The sequence below is a fragment of the Oreochromis aureus genome, linkage group 3 (genome assembly GCF_013358895.1).
Source record: "Oreochromis aureus strain Israel breed Guangdong linkage group 3, ZZ_aureus, whole genome shotgun sequence".
NCBI lineage: Eukaryota > Metazoa > Chordata > Actinopteri > Cichliformes > Cichlidae > Oreochromis > Oreochromis aureus.
In genome coordinates, this window is record NC_052944.1 from 39,220,905 (window position 1) to 39,239,523 (window position 18,619).

General features: G+C 41.5%; 1 protein-coding gene across 1 annotated transcript; it reads right to left on the reverse strand.

The window, feature by feature from the left end:
• Positions 1–132: 132 nt before the first annotated feature.
• On the reverse strand, positions 133–11,332 carry LOC116327590 (GTPase IMAP family member 8-like). The gene is made up of 2 exons (XM_039610213.1): positions 11,247–11,332; positions 133–4,843 (listed from the first exon to the last, which is right to left on the reverse strand). Exons 1-2 carry the CDS (start codon positions 11,269–11,271, stop codon positions 2,625–2,627), a joined length of 2,244 nt encoding a protein of 747 aa, XP_039466147.1. The 5' UTR covers positions 11,272–11,332; the 3' UTR covers positions 133–2,624.
• Between the last annotated feature and the right edge of the window lie 7,287 nt (positions 11,333–18,619).

The window sequence follows — 18,619 nt, forward strand, 5'->3', positions numbered from 1 at the left end:
GTGAAGATTATTTTCACTTGACTGTTTTTATCACTGAATAAAAATGCGTTTGACACAATGGAGAAAGCATAAAATAAATGTCTGCTGTTCTTTCACATCATAATTTGATCAGCTCAAACATCTCAGTGGATCTTTTTATGGGAAACTGGTTTATTTCAATCTTGATGCATGCTCGTGGTTTGTTTCAGTTTTTTTTTCCGTTAGAAAAGACAACAAGAAAACAACTTGCATCAATAAATTTAATCTGCTTAATTCATAATTCTGAATTTGAATTTGAGACCACAGCTACAAAACACATTGTAAACAAAATCAAAGACTGATTGGTTTAGAGTAGAATTTAATATTTCCCCAATCATTACAAGTAAGCTAATAATCAGTAATAATCAGTAATATGTTCCTATTCAATTCATTAATAAAAACTATGATGTTATTAAAGGTATTATTTAATGTAAAAAAAAAAAAATCAACAATAATAAGAATTACAAAGATAGTTACACTACAATGTTTACATTCTGTCTCCATGTTAATGTGACTTTTATAAGTTACTGCTAAATGATGACTGTCAATAAATGCTGGATTTTCCCTGTAGCAGTGGGAGTAAGATGCACTGCAACTCTACACCAACTTCAGTGGCAGCTGGAGCCCCAACTGCAACAACAGCTGTCCTAAAGAAACATGCTGTTTCTCTGGGTTTGTTCAAAATCACTACCCTTTCAGCTTGTTCGTGGCCAAAAGTGGCCACCAACAGATTAGGTCTGTAATTTTTATTATTTTTGTGTGGGGGGGGGTTGACATTATTTCAGCATAAAGCTTTTAACTAACTTCAGTTCTTTTCATAAATATAAAATAGTAATTACTTTTTAAATTTTTAACCCTTTAAACAACAGTTTGTTTGTCCACTACACTAGCTGGAAGACAACCTCAAATCTCACAATTTTATATATTCACATCTCCACTTCATCTATAATCCTCCAATCCTCACACCTTCGCCTCCCGTGCAGGTTTGTAAGGTTTGTATTATATTTCCAGTAACATACTGGAAATATAATACCATAGTACTGGAATTTGATCCATCTTATACTCAGGTGGAGTGAAAGAGAAACTTTTTTTCAAAAGATCTCCTTTGTTATAAAAAAGTCAAAAGTTGATCTCAGGCTGCTAATGCAGGGAACTGCATACAGGGTGAGCCCTGGTTTGATACCAGTGGGTACTGGATTGTAGAGCAGTCTCTCTTCAGTGGTGGGACCCACATGGTTTTCCTTTCATGAGGGATCCACTCAGTCACCGGCTCCTCTGTCTCAGAAAATGCTCCTATGTTCTTTTCCATCAGCTGCTCGGCCTCCACCTCCATGCCCCCCAACCCCAATCCTCCCCCAAAGAAGAGGATTCAGGCACTGGCTAGTACTCATCATCAGTGGTGATGCAGTCAGCCTCTTTGGAGATTGTCCCCTCATCTTCTGGAGAGGAAGTTTCTTCATCTTGGGCAGATGTCTTTTCTTCAAGGGCAGAGGACTGCTAGGTGTCCTTGCTCTCTGACCAGATCATATAGACAGTGCTTGAAGCAGTGATGACCTTCTTGCCATATCGCCAGAATAAATATTCTGGAAGCTGTTAGGATTAGTTATAGCAGGAGCACTGTCTGCACCTGCATAAACTCCAGGACAAACAGTGTTTGTTGTCATTTGCGCTGCAGCTGCAGGTTTGAACTCTGCAAAATGCCATGTGATTTTTTTTTTGTTTGTTTTGTTTTTTTAGAGTCAATATTTTGGGTATGGTATCTTTTTATGAAAAATACAAGAGTAAAAGTGCTTTTAACATGTGCTTCAAAGCTAAGTTTGACTGGGAACCTCAAAGCTCAATAGCCTGCATCCACAGAAATTCACTGCAGCCTATGTAATGTTTGATGCGTCATTATTTATTCCAGTCTATCTTGCAAATACATGTTTGTGCTGCAATGTGATGCACAAACACAAACTATTAGATCGTTAAGATCAAACCTATGTCAAAATTGTTTCATTATTTTGGTCCATTGGAGTGTGGTAAGCCAGCAAAGGCCACTACTAGAAACTCAGAATATTACATGAAATTGCTTGTTTGGCCAAAAATGGGTAAATGATGTAATTTGGTAAAAAACATTAAAAACTACAATTTCCATGTCTTGAGTTTAGAATGAAAGCAATTTTACCTAAATCGCATGACATATTACTGTCAGTAACAAGGAATCAAAAAAGGTGGTTATAATGGGTTTCAATTGGCCAAAAATGGCCACGATAGAGCCAAGAGGAACAATTTGGTGTATAGTGAATGTTATTGACATTATTAAGGAGCTGATGTTGAAAATTAAAAAAATCTGCAAAAAATACAGACCTTTGGGAAGTTTCATTCCATTTGCATTAACAGAACAAAAATGGTTGAAAAAAGAAAAGTGAAGTGGCCACAAATGGCCAGGATAGAGCCCAGAGGGTTAACTTTATGTCTTTCTTCTTTGCAGCTCATATATTATGTTTTTCTTTAGTCCATCTATCTAAACAACACTCAAAAAATTATTACTATTACTGTTATTTTTTGAATCTATTTCCTTGTAAATTCACAAGCTGCTGATAAATGTTATTTGTCATTGATTATTACTGTGTAACACAATTATTTAATTTTCTTTTCAAAGTTACAGATTTTACTATGGAATCAACTGCAAGTCCCACAAAACCTCCAGCTAACCCTCCTATTGTAGCCCCCACTGGACCCCCTATGGCTCCAATACCAGCTCCAACAGCAACTTCAATGCCAATACCAGCACCAAGACCAGCACTAGCACCAGCTCCAGCACCAGCAGCAACTCCAACATTAACACCAGTATCAGCTCCCACAATGACAGCATCCCGACTCCCATTAGTAAACTTGTTGCTTCTTTCTGCTTTGTATCTTGCTTCTTTGGCCGTCATCTTTGGATTTTCTTTCTGAAGTTGTTCCATCTCTGTTTTAATGTCTTTTTTTGCCGCTTCAAACATTTTGGTGGTGTAGCAGCATCCTCCATTTCTTTTAATCATTGTGTTGATTTCCTTCAGCAGCTCTCTGACCTGAGAGCGATCCTTGTTTCTGCTGTTAAAAACATGATATCCTCCACGGCACTGACTGATAAAGTGTTTGAGATTTTGATGTTTGATTGCTTTTTCTATGGTGTCTTTATTCACATCATCTTCATGGATTACCAAGGCCATCGTGTAATCAGCTGCTTGTTCACCAAATATCTTCTGAATGATTTTCACAGTTTTTTGTTCTTCTTTGGTGAATCTGTTTGGTTGGATCACAACCAGGAACACATGAGGACCAGGAGCAGCAAAGGAGATGCATCTAACAATCTCTCTCTTCACCTCCTCTTCAGTTAGTTTAGTTTTATACAGACCTGGAGTATCAATTACAGCCAGTGTTTGACCTTCAAACTGACATGTTTCCTTCTGACACTCTGATGTTTCAGAGGAAGAAGAAGCTGTTGATCTAAATACTGTTTTCCTTAAGATAATGTTTCCTGCTGCACTCTTCCCAACTCTGGTTTTCCCAACAAGAACAATCCTGAGGTCGGCTTCTATTTTTTCCACGGCTCTCTGAGCTTCTTTGAACATTTCATTGGTGTAGTATCCTCCTCCATTTCCCGCAATCATTGTGTTGATCTTCTTCAGCAGCTCTCTGACCTGAGACGGACCTTTTTTTCTGTTGTTAAAGACATGATATCCTCCACGGCACTCACTGATGAAGTTAGTGATAACATGATTATCATTGATCATTTGTTCTATGGTGACCCCATCTCTCTCAAGATTGTCCCCAAAGGTGAACAAGGCCATCGTGTAACGTGCTGACTGTTCTCCAAACATATTCTGAATGATGTTGACAGTTTTTTCATCTTCGTCTGTGAATCTGTTGGCCTGAATCACAACCAGGAACACATGAGGACCAGGAGCAGCAAGGGGGATGCAGGTACTGATCTCTTCCTTCACCTCCCATTCAGTTGTTTTGGTGTCAAATAAACCTGGAGTATCAATTACAGCCAATTTTTGACCTTTAAACAGACCTGTTTCCTTCTGACACTGTGGTGTTGCAAAGGAAGCTGTTGATCTAAATACTGTTCCCCTTAAGATGATGTTTCCTGCTGTACTCTTCCCAACTCTGGTTTTCCCAACAAGAACAATCCTGAGGTCGGCTTCTGGTTTGTTCATGACTCTCTGAGCTTCTCTGAACATTTCATTGGTGTAGTATCCTCCTCCATTTCCCGCAGTCATACTTTTGATCTTCTTCAGCAGCTCTATGACCTGAGAGGGATCCTTGTCTCTGTTGTTAAAGACATGATATCCTCCACCACACTCACTGATGAAGTCAGAGATAACAGGATTATCATTGATCATTTTTTCTATGGTGTCGCCATCTGCCTCAAGATTGTCCCCACAGGTGAACAAGGCCATAGTGTAACATGCTGACTTTTCTCCAAACATGTTCTGAATTTTGTTGACAGCTTCCTGTTCTTGTTTTGTGAATCTGTTGGCCTGGATCACAACCAGGAACACATGAGGACCAGGAACAGCAAGGGGGATGGATCTACTGATGTCTTCCTTCACGTCATCTTCAGTTTTTTCGGTGTCAAATAAACCTGGAGTATCAATTACAGCCAGTTTTTGACCTTTAAACAGACCTGTTTTCTTCTGACACACTGATGTCACTGATGACAGTGATGTTTTGGATTCAAAAGCTTTTTCTCCTAAGATGGTGTTTCCTGAAGCACTCTTTCCAACTCCAGTTTTCCCAATAAGAACAATCCTGAGCTCTGGCTTCTCTGTTTCCTCTGGTTCTTCTTCCTCTGTTGAATTACAACAGTATTACAATTTTTTTTTAAATTATCATTATCTTGTTAATAATTTTACCTCCTCACCACATACAACTCTGGATACTGTATCTCATGTGAAAAAGGGAGCCTCAAATCAAAAGTATTTGACTCCCTGGTATAATTCTCAAACAAATACCTTAAAGCAGATTAACTTGTAAACTGGAGAGGAAATGGAGTATCATAAAGGGCTTTTTGACTGAAACTGGGAAAAATATTTTAAAAATTCCATTTCACCAGTTTTTTTTTCTCAGAACTCATGGTTTTAGTGTAATTAAGTGTATAATTTCCCCTTTTAAATTGAAATCTGGTATCCTATAGTAGAGTAAAAAAAACATATTCAATAATGATTTCTTACATGAATTTAATATTTCTAGAAGGGAGAGTCAAGAGAAATACAAATAGAAAATGTAAGGAATTTTTGCTAAAGCGATTTTTGTAGATATATATATATATATATATATATATATATATATATATATATATATATATCATATATATATATATATGGATAGCGATATATATATATATGGATAGCGTAGTGGTTAAGCTACACGCCTTTGGAGCAGAAGATCGCAAGTTCGATTCCTGCCTGGGGCGTCTGTATCCAGTAAGGGTCCTAAGGCTAGACCCCTATGCTAAGCGAGCCCACCGCAGACATGAGCGAGACAGATAAATATGAAGGCATGCCGGCTCGGACGCCGCCCGGATCAACAAGGTCCCGCGTCAGGTGTTGAGGAACCAGGGCACCCTGATGAGAAGTGGGCTACTGGAACAAGAAGGCATCGGTGGGCAAGAGACGAAAACAGGCGTTGTTGGAATGCTACTACGCAAGTAACCCTGGCGGAAGGGGTTACATGAATAGGATGAGGGACCTATGGATTCTTCGATACCCAACATCCACAATGACGGCGAAACAACTAGTAGCTCAGTGTTCCAACATTCGAAAGAAGGGACTGCTATCACAGCTAGAGATTGACGAGGTACAACATAAAAAATGCTACGGCAAGGAGGAGTCAGATCGCCAGGTCAGGGGGAGATATCATCACCCCACCCGAGATTGGGTACATAGCCCCAAGTGCGATAAGAGAAGGACCGTTGAGTGCCAGAGGAACTGACCTGAAGGATAGGATCATGGCCAAGCTTGAAACCTGGATCCCCGTGGCGGTTACCAAGATTACGTGAAGTACCCTCAGAAGGTCTGCTAGATGATGTTAACGCAGCACCACGGATGATACCTACAACCACGATTACCGACACTAACAAGCTGATCTACACTACGGCAGCAGTGATCAGTGAGATGCTTGGCTACAAGTTGAACAGCCACAAGGGGCAATACCCTCCATGGAGAAGGAGGCTAGAGGGCAAGATCAAAGTAGCACGGAGGGAGGTTAGCCAACTAACGGAGTTGCAGAAAGGTGCGACAAAGAAGGTGCATAAGAAATACAGCAAGCTGTCCATACCTGAGGCCTTGGAAACTGCCAAGCAAAGACTCACAGCCTTGGCCACCCGCTTGAGGAGGTACACCAGACTACCGACCAATAACCTGCCTCAGTACTACATGTCAGGCATCATATCGGCTACATGTCAGGCATCATATCGGCTAAGATGAACAGGCACATGGGTCAATACATGAGCGGGGCACAGAAAGGGATTGGCAAGAATACCAGAGGCGCAAAACACCAGCTACTGGTAGACAGAACGGTCAGCCGAGACTGCAAGACCAGACTGACCAACCTGTGCACAGCCTGGATTGATTACAAGAAGGCCTATGACTCAATGCCCCACAGCTGGATACTGGAATGCCTAGAATTGTACAAGATCAACAGGACCCTAAGAGCCTTCATCAGGAACTCAATGGGGATGTGGCGACAACACTAGAGGCCAACCCAAGCCCATAGCACAAGTCACCATCAAGTGCGGGATCTACCAAGGAGATGCTCTGTCCCCACTGCTGTTCTGCATAGGCCTGAACCCCTCAGTGAGATCATTAACAAGACTGGCTACGGATACCGACTACTTAAACGGAGCGGTTGTCAGCCACCTCCTGTACATGGATGACATCAAGTTGTATGCCAAGAGTGAACGAGACATCGATTCACTGATACACACTACCAGGCTATACAGCAATGACATTGGAATGTCGTTCGGACTGGAGAAGTGTAGTCGGATGGTAACAAAAGAGGGAAGGTAGTCAGAACTGAGGGGATTGAACTACCAGAAGGCAACATTGCAGACATAGAGGACAGTTACAAGTACCTGGGGATCCCGCAAGCGAATGGGAACCATGAAGAGGGCGCTAGGAAAGCTGCAACCACCAAGTACCTGCAGAGGGTCAGGCAAGTCCTGAGGAGTCAGCTGAACGGTAAGAACAAGATCCGGGCCATCAACACCACGCCCTGCCCGTGATCAGGTACCCTGCTGGGGTAATAGGCTGGCCAAAGGAGGAGATAGAAGCCACTGACATAAAGACAAGAAAGCTCCTTACCATGCATGGAGGGTTTCACCCCAAGTCTAGCACCCTGAGGTTGTACGCTAAGCGGAAGGAAGGGGCCGGGACTGGTGAGTGTCAGCACCACAGTCCAGGATGAGACAACGAACATCCACGAATACATCACGAAGATGGCCCCAACTGACAGCGTGCTCAGTGAATACCTCAGGCAGCAGAAACCCAAGAAAGAGGAGGAAGGCGAGGAACCATCATGGAAGGACAGGCCCCTGCACGGTATGTACCACCGGCAGATAGAGGAGGTGGCTGATATCCAGAAATCCTACCAGTGGCTGGACAAAGCTGGACTGAAAGACAGCACAGAGGCACTAATCATGGCAGCACAAGAACAAGCTCTGAGTACAAGATCCATAGAGGCTGGGGTCTATCACACCAGGCAAGACCCCAGGTGCAGGCTGTGTAAAGATGCCCCAGAGACAATCCAGCACATAACAGCAGGGTGCAAGATGCTAGCAGGCAAGGCATACATGGAGCGCCATAACCAAGTGGCGGCATAGTGTACAGGAACATCTGTGCCGAGTATAACCTGGAAGTCCCGAGGTCAAAATGGGAGATGCCCCCAAGGGTGGTGGAGAATGACCGAGCTAAGATCCTGTGGGACTTCCAGATGCAGACGGACAAAATGGTGGTGGCTAACCAACCGGACATAGTGGTGGTAGACAAACAGAAGAAGACGGCTGTAGTGATCGATGTAGCGGTTCGAATGACAGCAATATCAGGAAGAAGGAACACGAGAAGCTGGAGAAATACCAAGGGCTCAGAGAAGAGCTCGAGAGGATGTGGAGGGTGAAGGTGACGGTGGTCCCCGTGGTAATCGGAGCACTAGGTGCGGTGACTCCCAAGCTAGGCGAGTGGCTCCAGCAGATCCCGGGAACAACATCGGAGATCTCTGTCCAGAAGAGCGCAGTCCTGGGAACAGCTAAGATACTGCAAGAGGACCCTCAAGCTCCCAGGCCTCTGGTAGAGGACCCGAGCTTGAAGGATAAACCGCCCGCAGGGGCGTGCTGGGTGTTTTTTTTTTATATATATATATATATATATGACCCTAATCAATGATCAGCCGATCGGCTTTTCTCTCTTCTTTGTTTATCGCCCACTTTGCGCCACAAAGAGGAAACCAGCAGATGTCGCGCTAAACAACAGCAGCATGTTTAAGCTTGATCAGCTGTTGTTAGAATTTATTTAATATTAATTTCTAGTATCAGCTGAGGTTTGCTGGAGCCACAGCTGTAAAGCTGCTGGTCATGATATCAGTTTGGTTATCTGGTGAGAGGGAAACATGCAGATGAAACCAGGAGATGTCCTTACTGAATCATCAGAGCTGAACAGGTGATGGAGAAACAGGTTTACCTTTTAGGTGACATGAATGAGTTGAAGAGAAGTTATGAACTGTTTCTGAAAGACAAATAACACCAGGATCCTTTTCTATGCAGCTGACAGCTGGTAACTGTGCAGGGGCGGGTCTAGCAAAGTGTTGCCAGGGGGCCAGGTAGGGCATTAACAGGGAAAGGTGGGCACAAAGAAATACTTTTCTTTCTTATTCTCATTTAAAATGTCTAGCTTTTATTAAATAATTATCTGAATCTTGCGAACAAAGTTTTTATCTGACGTAAAATTGATAGAAATCATACATAAACCAACAAGACAGTGTACATCACTGTCACAACAGCGTTCGTTTTCATTCAAAGGCTTTATGGCTTTAATACCTGGTGGGCCGGTCTCTGGTCAAAATGCCCAATTTTTTGTCCCAGTCCAGCCCTGCAGGTTAATACTGGCAGTGTCACCATGCCAGCTGACTGTATTTCATCATCAGCCAGTGTTGTTCTTTATACATCAATATTACCAAAGTTTACCATAAGGCAGCATAGAAAGTATTTACTTGCTTTCAGGTTTCATTCAAATGTTAGTCTTTTCATTTGTTTCCCCACTTTTTTCCTGTTTCAAAATCAAACACCAGTTTGTAAGAAGATTATCTTCTTTTTTTAATAGGCAGATAAAGTTTTGCATTGGCTAATTCGCCAGTTGTATGTTAAAAATGTTCGTGTTTTAATATTCAAAAATGTTTTTGCCCAAAACATATGTGCACTATATGTCAGTAAAAATACTATGCAAATATTGCTGTCCTTCAATGCTGAATAAACACTGACAAAGCACTGATTGTATCTCTTGTACTTTATCAACGCAGTATCTAAAAACTTTGAACCGTAGTGGTTAAAATCTCATTCTAATAAGAGTTAAAAGCGCATTCGGTTATTAGGTTTATAGGGTTATTGAATTATGGTTAACGGTTGGTAGAATTTTGTTTTAAACATTATCTGCCAATTACATCTGCCACCCTTCTCCAAATCTGTGCCCCTACCTGCCCCCCAACAAAAATTTTCTAGACACGCCACTGCAGGTGTTACATAAACACTGGGGTCCAGCAATATTGTAAAACTTAGAAGCAGTCCTACAAAAGAAAACCTGGGAGAGCTGATCAGCTGGAGTGAGAGAAGGAAAACTAAAGGCAGGTTTAAGGTAAGTAAGGCTTGTGTTGGGTTTCCCACTGATGGATTTTTTTTTTTTTTTTTTACAAAAATGTTTGAAGACTGATTTCCTTCAAACTTATTAATGTTTCGTACTAAAAAAACAAAACAAAACAAAACCTAAACAACAACGATTATTCTGAGATTCAGGTGCAAGGCACTCACTAATTTTCCAGGGAATGATCTTTCCCTGTCTGTAGCAAAAAACAAAAAGAAAGGAAACCTGAAGTTAAAGAGTTGGAGAAAATTATAAAGGAGTGACTTTACACATGTATCCTTCTCAGGGAAGTACAACCCTAATAAAAAGTGGTGGGGATGTGCTAAATTAAATAATAAATAATGCAGTAACTTTAAAAACAGGTATTTACAAATGTTTAAACTGTGATATTTGAACATTTCATTAAACATATTGGCTCATTTTCAATTTAATTGCAGCAAAAAGTCTGAAAAACGTTGAAACGGGGGAAACAAAAGACTGGAAAAGTAAGTCATTAATCTTAAAACATTTTGAGCATCATAAAATGAGACTCCACACTAGCAGGAGCCTGACTCTGTGGGAACAAGGGCAAATGTGCTGGGAACTACGACACTGTCAAAGTCCCCCATTTGACTCCTGTCACCAGTGTCCCATTAAAACAAATGCAAACGGGTATTGTAAATTTCCCCAATTTAAACATGTGATATCTTTTCTATGTTCTATTGTAAATGATTCAGAGTGTGTGAGGTTTGCTAATTATTGCACTGGAATTACAGTTGTAGATTTGGTGGGTGAGTACAAGCTGCACAAAGCATAAGGAGGAAGTGTTTGAATAGATACGTACTTTACTGCAGCAATGAAACCTCAAAATTGTTTCACTGCAGTTTGCTGCCCTATACTTCCTGCTTCAGAGTGCTAAATGTTTGTTTGTGAAGAAAACAAGTGTTCAGTGTGACAATCAAGGAAACACCTTCATCACTTCATTCCTCTCTGTAGGTTTACAGTTTGTCCAAATCGTATTTTATTTCTTCTATTGTCATCAAGAAACTGTTAATGATAATGACCAAGCAATTATTTTCCTAAAAATAATATTTTTAATAGTTTTCTTCATGTTCTGACTCTGGGTTTTATTCAAATTCAAAATTCAGTCTGTGTTATTTTTTTACCCAAGTTTTGAAAGCTGATGTTCATGTTGGACATCAGATTGTACAAAGTGCTTAAAAAATCATCAAAAGTAATATTAACAAAGAAAAATTGTTAGAGGAAGAGATCAAACAAGAAGATAAACTCGAATAATGACTAGAATGTAATAAATGTTCAGTAATGAAAAAAATAATGTTACAGATTAGTCTTTTTAAAATTACTCACCTAGACGAGTGTATTTGCTGTCCATGTCTGTCTCATACAGGCAGTTGATGTGTGATCTGTCTGCTGATGTTCTGCTGCTCAGCAGTTTCCTGTTTATCGCTCTGCGGTGTTTGAATATGTAGAAATGTGTCTGAGAGGGGAAGCAGAAAGATCAACAGGAAACAGGTAGTTGTTGGTTACATGTCATTCAAGTTGAGTTACTTTTTTATGACTACAAAGTATATGAGTTCATACTTTGCACGTGTTTTGTGTTTGGTGCATTGAAAAAAGGAGAGCTAATCTCTAATCTAGGTGTTTAACCTGTGGAAGTGTGGAGCTCTGAGCACTGACAGTTAGTCACAGACACTGTTCTTAATATTTATATTTCATTTAGGATTACATGATCTTCCTCTGCTGTAGTGCTCAGTTGTGATTTATGCTAAGAGAACAGCTTCCAGACTAGACAGCATAATGAATCGTCTCAACTGAACAGGAGCCTCACACTCTTCAGGTCTGATGACAGCACCAGCCTTTGATGGGTGGTGTTGGAGTCCAGAGTTACATCAGCTGTTTTGAAAGAAGACATAAAGAACTTTATTTTCTGTGTAGTTCAGCTTTCACTGAAATTGGTTTGGTTAAATGTTACTCACATGCATATTCATGTATCCTCTTTATCCCTGCAGACAAACACAATTATTACAGTACTGCTGTTAAAGCTCAGCAGATATATTTGGATCTCAGTTATCAGCAAATTTATGTACAGTGTAAACATTACTAGAGGACTTGCTACAGTAGAGAGGATGTGGACACTCATTGGGCTGTTATCTGTGATCAAGTGCTTTGACAACATAATCCGAACAAAAACAAGACAACAGGTATTAATTAGGAGCTGGCCTGAGCTTACTTTAGGTACAACTCAGAAAATACTGAAATGTTGCTGAGTGTTTGGATGTTCTGCTCTAATCAGATAGTCCTAAAATACATTAAAGGCCTATAACATATAATATCATTCAGTGCAAATGAACAGGCCTCCTTTTACCTGGAAGTCTGTACATTACCTTGTGAACATCTGTCAAACTGTATCCCAGGCAGCAAATAAATGTTTACATTATCTGCTACTACATTAACTCTCAGCTTTTCTTAAACTGTCCATCTGACGGAGAAGGAGGTTTTTGTTTATTGTTTTGTAGAATGATTACAAAAAAATACATTATGCTCGCTTCGAGGCTGCAGCTAAGGACTCCAATGATGCTAGTGCTAGCGGCGCTAACGGCTGCAGACAGGGAGATACTGCCAACACCGGAAACATGCTCATCATCTCCGAGCATGACGTGAGGAGAGCCTTCAAGAGAGTGAACACCAGGAAAGCAGCAGGACCAGACGGCATCTCAGGTCGTATCCTCAGAGACTGCGCATACCAGCTAGCTCCTGTGTTCACTGAGATATTCAACATCTCTTTATCTCAGTCAGTGATCCCCACATGCTTCAAGGAGTCCATCATTGTTCCTGTCCCGAAGAAACCCCACCCTGCTTCTCTCAATGACTATCGCCCTGTAGCCCTCACCTCAGTAGTGATGAAGTGCTTTGAACGCCTGGTCAGAGACTTCATCATTTCTTCACTACCAGACACACTGGACCCACTACAGTTCGCTTACCGTCCAAATTGTTCCACAGACGATGCCATCTCTCATCTCCTCCACACATCACTTACTCACTTGGACACTAGAAGGGGGAATTATGTTAAAATGCTGTTCATCGACTAGAGCTCTGCATTTAATACCATAATTCCCTCCACATTCACCACCAAACTGGAGCATCTGGGACTCAGCTCATCTATGTGTCAGTGGATCTCCAACTTCCTAACTGGCAGACCACAGGCAGTAAGGATGGGCAGACATGTCTCAGCCTCCATCACTCTCAGCACTGGAGCCCCCCAGGGGTGTGTTCTGAGCCCCCTGCTGTACTCTTTGTGCACATATGACTGTGTGGCCACTACCAGCTCCACCACCATCGTTAAGTTTGCTGACGACACCGTCGTGGTGGGCCTGATCTCTGACAACAACGAGACGGCCTACCTGAAGGAGATTAGGAATCTGGAGAACTGGTGCCAGAGGAACAACCTCCTTCTAAACGTCAGTAAGACAAAGGAGTTGATAGTGGACTTCAGCACTAAGCAGGAGAGGAACTACCAGACCCCCGTCATAAACGAGTGCCCAGTGGAGAGAGTGGACAGCTTCAAATACCTCGGGGTTCACATCACGCAGGACCTGTCATGGTCCTGTCACATCAACACCGTGGTGAAAAAGGCCCGACAGTGTCTCTACCACCTCAGACGCTTGAGAGACTTCCGACTGCCCTCCAAGGTGCTCAGGAACTTTTACTCGTGCACCATAGAGAGCATCCTGATGGGAAACATCTCAACCTGGTTCGGGAACAGCACCATGCAGGACAGACGAGCTCTACAGAGGGTTATGCGATCAGCTGAGCGCACCATCCGCTCCGAGGTCCCTGACTTGCACTCAATCTACAGCAGGCGGTGCTGGACCAAGGCCAGGAAGATCGTGAAGGACCTCAGCCATCCCAACAACGGACTGTTCTCTCTGTTGAGGTCAGGAAAGCGATTCCGCTCCCTGAAGACCAACACAGAGAGACTGAGGAGGAGCTTCTTCCCGCAGGCGATACGGTCTCTCAATCACACCACCACATAGTACTGACCCACACATATGGTTCTTACACACACACTGGACATTCTGGACTTTGTTTACACTAATTTGATTAGATGCATGGTCATCTAATCGAATCACTTCATCACAAAATCACTTTAGACTTACAAATGTGGATTGCACAACACTGGACATTATATTTCTTCATTTCCATTTAATACTTGTACAGCTGCTGTTATTGTATGTGTATATATATATATATATATTTCTTCATACATTCTTATATATTTCTATACTGTGTATTGTGTATTTTGTTGTACAGTTATTTTATTTTCAACTTTAATTTATATATTTTATCTTATTCTTTCCCAGTTAAATTTACCCTTCATTCTAATTTGTTGTTGTACAGTTATTTCATTTTTAACTTTAATTTTTATATTTTATTTTATTCCTTCCTAGTTAAATTTACCCTTTTTAATTTTCATATTTATTTCCTATCTTATTCATAGCCTTTTTTTTTCCTTTAGGTCATGAGCAGTTGTCTAAGCATTTCACTGCATATCTACTGTGTATGACTGTGTATGTGGCAAATAAAATTTGAATTTGAAATTTGAAATTTGAATTTAAACTACAGATGATCCCCTAGTGTTATGAAGGGGCTTCCTTTATATGGTAATAAAGATCAGTCGGACCAGAGACTCTCTGTAGCTCTTTGTATAATACTGGTTTTCAGTGTGTTACACATAAATTAACAGTAATGTTGCACAGAATAACCTAATCACAAGACTTCAATCAAGTTTGTGTAAATTTATTATTACTTTGTATACTTTACATACTTTGTCTTTCTTCTTTTTATTTATAATCCATGACATTTACATTTTAGAGTTACTGCCACTGCCAGGTAAAAAATAATGAAATGAATTGGTTTAAAGTGTGTGTGCTTTAGTAACTGACCTTTTTATGTTTAATGGTGTGTTATTATTTAAATGTTAGGATACTTTATGAAAAACTATTTCCAGCACTGAATAAATTTAATAATTTCAGGTACCCCCGTTCTCTGCGGCCTGCTGGAGCGGGGGGGCTAGGAGGAGGAGTTGGCCGTCCGACTGGGGTCTGGAATGTGGGGCCTCCCTGCTGCTGCGGAGTCGGGGTGGTCTGCTTCTCCCCACCGCAGGGAAAAAGGTAACACCACCTGGGTCTGGGTGCAGTTTCCCCCTCCAGGGGCAAGGGTACCTAGACCCGGGGCTTAGGCTACGTTCACACTGCAGGTCTTAATGCTCAATTCCGATTTTTTGATCAAATCTGATTTTTTTGTCTGCTTGTTCACACTACAAATAAAATGCGACAGCAAATGCGCCTAGTGTGAACGCTCAAAGCGCCCGCATGCGCTAAAAAGAAGATGTCACACACAACGCGCTGTGTTTAGACCCAGAACAAACAATATTGTTTGACTTCGGACTTTACGTTTCCAAATTTTTGCTTTAAGTTATTTTGTTATTTACATAATAATGTAAATAACCTAATAATGAGCCTTATTGCTGTTTTAGAGGAGCGGTGCTTCAAAGGATATGCAGATTTCTGTCAGAATCTGCAGATTATACAATACAAATAAAATGTTCACGTTGTCTTCCCAACAGTTTCACTGACATCTACACTGGATGGCCAGGAAGCGTTCGCGATGTCCTATCGGGCGCTTCTCCGGCGCTGATAATTGGCGTCCGTCTTGTGTCAGTGACGTAAAAGACGGATTTAATGTGACATGACCGTTCAAACAGCAGTCGCTTTCTAAAACATCGGATATGTATCGGATTCAGTACCACATACGAAAGTGACCCAGATCGGATTTGAAAATATCGGATTTGTGCCGTTCACACTGTCATACCAAGATCGGATATGGGTCGCATAGGGGCGAAAAAATCGGATTTGATGCGCTTTCGCCTGCAGTATGAACGTAGCCTTAGAGTACGCTTGGGGAGTGTGATTGTGTGTACAGTGTCTCTCTATGTCTGTCTCCACGTTGGGTGAGTGTTGAGTAATTGCATATGAGAGCATGAGGGTGGGAATAGATGTTTGTATCTGTGTGTACCTGTATGTCTGTGTCCATATGTCAGGTTGGGTATCAGACGCCACCTCTCTGGGGACATCTCAGGCCCTCCAGGGTATGGAGGCCTATCTCCCCCACCACTTCCCCTGCCAGTGGCAGATGCCCTCAGACATCGGTGCGTCGGTGGTTCTTTGTGTCCGGGGATGGGCGTCCAGGTACACACCGGCTCACTCCTTGGTGGCTGCTTGTCGGGGCCTGGAGCCTGGGGCTCGCTCGGGCCACTTCGGGGGTGGGGTGCCCTCGGCCTCTGGGCCTGGGGCTCGGTCACTCTGGCACAGCTGGCTGCCCGCGGAGCTCACGGACACGTCGCTGCAACCCCCCCTGGCTTCTGCTCCGCGGCTGCTGAGTGACCCCTCATCTGGGGCTCTCCTCAGCTCTTTCTGGGATAGTGGCGCGGCTGCCCCTCTGTTGGTCTTCCTTGGTCTCTTGTGCTCAGAGGGCCTCTGGATGTCTGGAGTTTTGATCTCCTCCATACCTGCTTCATGCCCTGGAGAACGGGGCAGTGGCCCCCCACACCCTCTAACAGATCATTACATGAAGGAACCTTTTAAAAACAAGCGCGTTCATGCTCACAGGTGTACACACGGGTGATCACACACACAAAATACACCCTTTTTGGCTCCTACCTCAAAGCACACTGTGCGCTGTCGATCTTACGTGCTGCACCATAATGTTTAATATTTAGTTTTTACTGTTATATTCTCATATATCATTGTGATGTTGTTTATTCTATTGCTCTTTTTCTTCTGCTTGTTTTCTTTTTTCTTTCTCAACAGGTGATCCAGGTGATCGATAGATGTATTTTTTTCTGCTTATTTTGTTGTTTTTTTTTTTTTCCCTTTATCCCCGTCCCTCTTCTCCGCTGTTTTTCTTTCCCTCTTTCTTTCTCCCCTTTCTTTTCCTCATTCAAGTCTGTCCCGTATTTAGCAAGTGAAAATAAAAAAATAAAATAAACAATAAAAGCTGAATCAAATAGACCATTACGGCAAGGCTGGGATGGTCCATTTGGTAAAGTAAATCCGTTGGGCATCTTTCTTCACCTTTAGACAATAATTTCAGGTTATTTGGTTTGATGGTGTTATTATCTCAGTAACACTATTTTTGGCTGATTCTAAAGTGGATCAGAAACCATATATTACAAATGGTTAACTTGTTGCTCATGCTGTGTGCATTCACCAAGATTTTCTTTTCCAAATATTGACATGTGCCAGTTTATTTTTGCTGTGTTTCGAAAGCCTGTCCTATCTCCACACATGACATTTTCATCTAGGTGAAGGAACAAGGTTAGGAAAACAATAAACGTTGAGAGGAAGACAAACAAGATAACATCTTCATGACTTCATTGCCCTCACTTCAGATTTACTGTAAAAGTGTTCAGGTCTCATTTTACTTTCCTTTTTTTGTCACAAATAAAGAGCTGATAATATCGATTTTCTTTTACTACGATTGTGTTTCCTCCTGCACTCGTTCCAACTCCACTTTTTTTCTAGCAAAAAAAAATTTTTTTTAGTCTATAAAAAGTTATTTTTTTAGGGCTAATGTTAATGTTGGGCATTAACATAGTATTGTCCTTTTTTTTTTTTTACTGTTGATGAAGTCAACAATAAAAAAGAAAAGTTAATTACTATCCATCCTGAAATGGGCAGAAGGAAACCCGAACACTAGAAGGTCAAAGAAGTCAAAGCAGCACTTCTATAATGTAGCCCAGAGAAGCAGTAGCGGTAGCAGCCAGCTGCCCACCCAGACCCAGACTTCCTGTAATGCAAAGTCAAATTAGTATTAACAGTTAAAAAGAAAAAATAATAACAATCTTTACAAATCAAAGTTAGATACTGATCAAAAAGCACTGCCTGATTCTCAAACAAAATGGCCAATTTGAGGCTTCTGTAGCTCCAACCTATAAATACTGTTTACTACCAGGTCAAATAATTAAACATACGTCACAAAATAAACACATACTAGCAATCGATGGAGAGAAGGCCTCAGAGGAAACAATCCGCAGGTGATCTATACAAAGACATGAGGAGCATCAGTCAACAAAAATATGGCCAATTCAGACAACAGGAACACTTGACTCTTACCTGTGACAGCTGTGAAGGTCAGGTGATCAGAAATCCCGGTTTGATCTGGATGCGCACAGAAACAGGTGATCGATGGAGGGATGCTCAGATGGCAGCTAATATTTATACTAGCACCAAATAACTTAACTGGTGATTGAAAATGCAATATTAATTCTACTGTATAAGAACATTAATTGCAGTATGATTTGTAATCCAAATCCAATTTCACAGCAAGTAGGTCCTGAGTTTAATTCGCCCACCTGGCTGTGTGGAGTTTGCATGTTCTCCCCGGGTTACTCCAGTATCTGAGAGCTACTGTATTATTGTTTCAATGTACTGATGACTCCAGGGACAGAATTAAACCAAAAGCAAAATTTTATTTTGTCATCAACAGAAAACAAAGTCCATGGATACAAACAGAAGTCACACTGGGGGAGAAAACAGGAATAATGGAAGACAAAAGGATGTCAGGATGAAGGGCTGTACATACACAGACGTTGATTAGAGGAATGGGGAACTAAATTTTTACATTTATTGTACACAGGTACTGAAAAATGAAACCAATTT

Excerpts from the sequence above, each read along its gene's own strand:
- LOC116327590 (XM_039610213.1), bottom strand. The coding sequence starts at position 11,271 with ATGGACAGCAAATACACTCGTCTAG. Across the intron at positions 4,844-11,246 it reads CAGCAAATACACTCGTCTAG|AGGAAGAAGAACCAGAGGAA; the intron begins GTGAGTAATTTT and ends GTAATTCAACAG.